This window comes from Elaeis guineensis, chromosome 5 (genome assembly GCF_000442705.2).
Source record: "Elaeis guineensis isolate ETL-2024a chromosome 5, EG11, whole genome shotgun sequence".
Lineage (NCBI taxonomy): Eukaryota > Viridiplantae > Streptophyta > Magnoliopsida > Arecales > Arecaceae > Elaeis > Elaeis guineensis.
Window position 1 is genome coordinate 15,366,707 of NC_025997.2, and position 4,769 is coordinate 15,371,475.

Sequence of the window (4,769 nt, forward strand, 5' to 3'; positions counted from 1 at the left end):
TAGAAAGGACTTTGTTAGCTAATGGTGGCCATTGGTTGTTAGAGAGAAGGCAAGTGCCATTATAGCGCTACGACAAACAGTCTCTCCTTTCCCTCTATTTAAAGGAAATTTAGGCTAAAAATCTTATAAAATTTAGGTTGGTTTACCCATCTATCTTGCATCTTCTAAGGGCCAAACCAACTTCTCAAACCAAACCCTGCTTTTGGGCTGGAGGAGAAAAAAAGACCATGTAGATTTTTTTTTTCTTTTTTTTTTTTTTTTTAGTTCGTGCAAGATTTGGTTGATAGAACCAGCTTCAAAAGCAAACGGAGTTGGTGAGACAAAAGCCCCTCTCTGCGAGAGAGGGGCACCGCATTATCAGGATAAGCTCGAGCCAATAGAACACTTCATCGCTGGGTGCGGGAGCCTGAGATATGGTCTATACTATACTACTTTCACAGGAGAAGAGAACAGAAATACGGAGAGTTTGCCTTATTATTTGCATAGAATCTAAGAAGCATACATATATAATAACAGAAAAACAAATTTAGTCATGGAATGGAGATAAAAGAAATTGTAAAAAATGTTCTCCAAAGTCTTCATTTTCTTATTGGGTTTCCCTCAGTCACCTCAACCCCTTCTAGCTCTAAAAGTTCCATGATCAACGAACGTTTCAGAAAGGATCATAATGCGAAAGTAGCACGTCATGATAGGTAGATAATCCAAGGACTGTGACTGATGCTACAATGATACACGTATCATTCACAAGAAAGCCATTCGATGGATTTTGGAGATCTTCAAGATGCAAAACTTTTTGCCATCCCACACTGTTAATCTTCGAACTAAATGCATGTTGACCTGCAAGAGAATGCAAAATGATATAATTATGTTACTGTATAACTTACTATGGAGATCCCATGATTCAAAACAAAGTGACTTTTGGGTTGGGGGGGGGGGCTGTACCTGAAAGAAGATTCTTATGATTGCCTTCAACTTGGTCCATCACGTGCAAAGCAAATTTAACATTTTCTGCAGAATTGGGTGGCTTGATGGTATACTGATCCAATTTCAGGCAAAGGACAATAAAATCAACTGTCTTCTCGAGTGCCAGATGCCTAAACATACCGCATGGACTGCATCAGCAATAACTAATAGCAAACAGAATATCAAATATGAACATTTGCATATAATATATAATACACTAGCTTGGAAACAGTGGATTTTACCAGTTTCTGAATCATAGACCAAGGGCAGCAGTGACCAGATGAGTCCAATTGCGAATCATTGTCTCAAAATATTCACCATGGAAGTTGGTAGATGAGATATTATTATTATTACTACTACTACTACTATTGCTGCTGCTATTATTATAAGAATGGTAGGATTGATTTGATATGCTTTATTTAGTAATTGAGATTCTCGGCCTAGGGTTATCTTTGATCTACAAAGATATGGTTACCACATTGATTTACAAAATTAACTTGCACGACAATCATTCATTGTTACAATAGATCAGTAGTTATAATTTGTTCAAGATAAAAGGAACAATATTATACAAGTATTTACCACTTGAGTCTGCCTGCTTCAAAAACCTCAGAGCTGATAGGCTTCTGTATCGTTGAAAAATTTCTGATAGTCCACCGGTTTGAATAAGAGATCATCTGCTTTGGTACAAAAGAGCATTCAGACGCACCAATGTGCCGTACAACAGGAGAGGCATTTGTAACCTCGGCACTTAAAAAGCAATCATCATTGATTAGGAATCCATTTGCTCGACTTTTGAATGTTTTGATGGGCATCATAGACAAACTCCAACAAGTATAACCAGGTGCGAAATAGTTTTTGCCTGGATATTCCACGAAGCATTATGATGAAGAACATTATTCCAACAAAAATATAAAATGGACAAAAGGGAAGCGATCCACAGAATCAAACAAATTTAAAATAAATTTGCTTCCTATAAAAAATTTAAAATAAATGAATCAAACAAAAACAAAAAAAAAAACATAATCAACAACAATAACAAAGCATGTGAATATACAAATCCACAGAAGACTTTTCTTTCAAAAGGTTATAAAGAAAACCTCATTCGAGAATTTTGGGAAAAGAATATGCGATGCCGTTGCTTCTTATTAGATATTAAGTATTAAGCTTAGAGAGAATGATAATGGCAAATTTCATAAGTGGATCGAAAACCATCCGAGCCCAACCAAAAAGCTTCGAGACCGAGCGGGCAATAAAGGCAGCCCAGCTCATGAACTAGTCTACTCACAATCTCATCTAAAAGGTACTTGTAAGAATGTTGCAAATCCTAGTCCTTCATCCTGCTTGCACGCCTGCCCAAGCCCTCTTGATCACAATAAAATTGGATTTGGAATTAGATAAATAGATAAATAAAATGTAGGCAAATTTGGGCAACATTGATTTTTTCTTTATACTTCAATATTCCTTACAACATATGAAAAAAAAAAAAAAAAAAAAAGTTTCAGGAAAAGCATAAAACAATTTAATTTGTAATGGGAACAGTCTAAATGCTACCTTTTTCCCATTTGTGGTTGCCATGTAATTCATCATATATCCCCAACTTGTAGTCTACTTTAAGCGTTACAGGAGGAGGCAGAGAAGAAACATCTAGACAAAGACCTAAACGTAGGTAGCTTGTCTTATCTTCCGACGATACAACCAACTTCAACCTCCTGCAAAAAAAGAAAAACCAAACATATTTTTGGCATCTTTTAATGTGTAAAATAGTCAGAAAATAAAAAATCGACATGTCCAATAGTTGTATTACGACCAAAATATTTCTCAAATTGAAAAACATGAAGAAGAAAACTTTTAAAATCTTTCAAATCTTCCTAGATATTGGCCATGTTAATGAAGGCTTCCTCACTCACAAAGTATTTTCTAGACAATCCTAACCATCAATACTATAATACATTACTCAGAAAGCTAGCTTGAAAAAAAAAAGTAGAAGGAGGAGGAGGGAGGGTGCACGTTACGAAAGATAAGGCTACTGACTCCCCGGCTTTCTATTCTACCATAGTACCATAGGATTTCCTTGGTTCACCCAGGCTAACTATTCTATTTCTGTTAAATTAAACTCAACTCTTGTTTTTCTTTAAAATATGAAAAAAAAAAAAAAAAAAAAATTCCAACATCCCATGTAGTAGTTTGTTTGGGCATGATGGAGCAAACCAAACTACCTAGCTTTCTTAAAGTCAAACCTCATCTTAAAGTGGTGATGGTTATACAATCCAAAACAAGGTTTAGTGATCACTATATCTATCCTACATGATAACAATAACACCTAAATCTTAACCAATACGACATCTTTGCAAGAACTTGGACGGAGTATTGCTACTATATGCAGGCAGGAAACCTAGGTAAAACTTAAGAAACATGAGATTGTGAGGTGAATCTCACCTTGACTTGTCTTTCTACTTTTATGCTTATGGAGATCTTCTCTTTTTGGCTCAAGAGTTGATAATTTAAATATGATCACTGCATATAAAAATCCATTTGAATTTTTTAGGCAGTGTTCTATATGAATCATAATATACGCTATTTGATGTAAAATCGTAGTATGCACTATTCAAAATATCGTTTTCTATAACCATGGATTATCGTGCCATCCTATATATCATATAGGTGATCTCTAATATTTTCCGTCTATACACAAATTAATTTATATTCAGTTTAATCAGAAAAACATTAACAAAGTCAGTTCCAAATACTTCTAAAAAAGAAAGAAAATGAAATCTCTAGTAACATTAAAGTTAAAAGTTTTTTTTAAAAAACATTAATCTTGTTTGTAAAAAAAAGAAAAACATTAATCTTTATGAAAATAAGTTATCAGAAGAAAAACATTAATCTTTATGAAAATAAGTTATCAGAAGACTTACCAACGGTATCCTTTAGCCTCAAAGTACCCGGAGTAATACCCAGATTTTATATTATTCTCGATGGACGAGAACCCCCGGATGCTCCACTTGAAAATTTTCTTGCGAGCAAAGACGTTACCCATCGTCTTTTTCCCCTCTCTCTTTCCCCACGCCTTTCGGTGGTTCGGCAAAACCCAACCTTTTATGGTGCTAATACGTGGGATAAAGATGAAAGAGATCTCTTAGCTTATTTGTTCTAGGATTCTGAAAGAAAACAAACTCCAAAATTAGATAGAATTTTTAGAGATTTAAAATTTATAGAAAAGATAGATATCGGTTTTATTAGGACTCTGAAAAATTTTTCAAAAAATTTTACTTTATCTGTCGTATTCTAAGACGTGTATGGAAGGAAATCTAAATTTTGACAGAATCGTGAGGGATTTAAAACTTTAAAATATATAACAGGTTTGCTAAAATTTGAAGACAAATGGAAAAATTCTTGGATCAACTCAATTTACCTTATGTGCTATAGACAAAGTGTCAAACCCCAAATCCGGAACATAACACGGCCATGCTATCGAGGGATGGAGCCCACGATAACATGAAGCCAATCCATCATAATCATCTAAAATCTGTCAAATAAAAAAATTCAATTCTATTATTCATCAAATAATCGAACCAATATTGGTTCAGAGCATCTAAATCCAAAAGCAAGTAGTAATCCGAATCTCAACATTCATAAATAACTACAAATTCATGATTATAAAATAAATTAAATTTTTGTTGTCAAATTTTTCAGCTTGCTATGCCGATCTTCAAGCTTGGATTCCTTTTGCCGATCCTAACCTTATTTCTCTGTTCAAACAAAAAGAAAACAAAAAGAATATGAGCTACACTAGCCCAGTAAGT

General features: G+C 34.2%; 1 protein-coding gene across 1 annotated transcript; it reads right to left on the reverse strand.

The window, feature by feature from the left end:
* Nucleotides 1-652: 652 nt before the first annotated feature.
* LOC140857943 (uncharacterized) lies at nt 653-4,003 on the reverse strand. The gene is made up of 5 exons (XM_073257354.1): nt 3,882-4,003; nt 2,518-2,675; nt 1,546-1,825; nt 943-1,094; nt 653-837 (listed from the first exon to the last, which is right to left on the reverse strand). The coding sequence occupies exons 1-5, from the start codon at nt 4,001-4,003 to the stop codon at nt 653-655; spliced, it is 897 nt and encodes a 298-aa protein (XP_073113455.1).
* Between the last annotated feature and the right edge of the window lie 766 nt (nt 4,004-4,769).

Excerpts from the sequence above, each read along its gene's own strand:
- LOC140857943 (XM_073257354.1), bottom strand. The coding sequence starts at position 4,003 with ATGGGTAACGTCTTTGCTCGCAAGAAAATTTTCAAGTGGAGCATCCGG. Across the intron at positions 2,676-3,881 it reads GAGGCTAAAGGATACCGTTG|GAGGTTGAAGTTGGTTGTAT; the intron begins GTAAGTCTTCTG and ends CTTTTTTTGCAG. Across the intron at positions 838-942 it reads TCATAAGAATCTTCTTTCAG|GTCAACATGCATTTAGTTCG; the intron begins GTACAGCCCCCC and ends ATTCTCTTGCAG.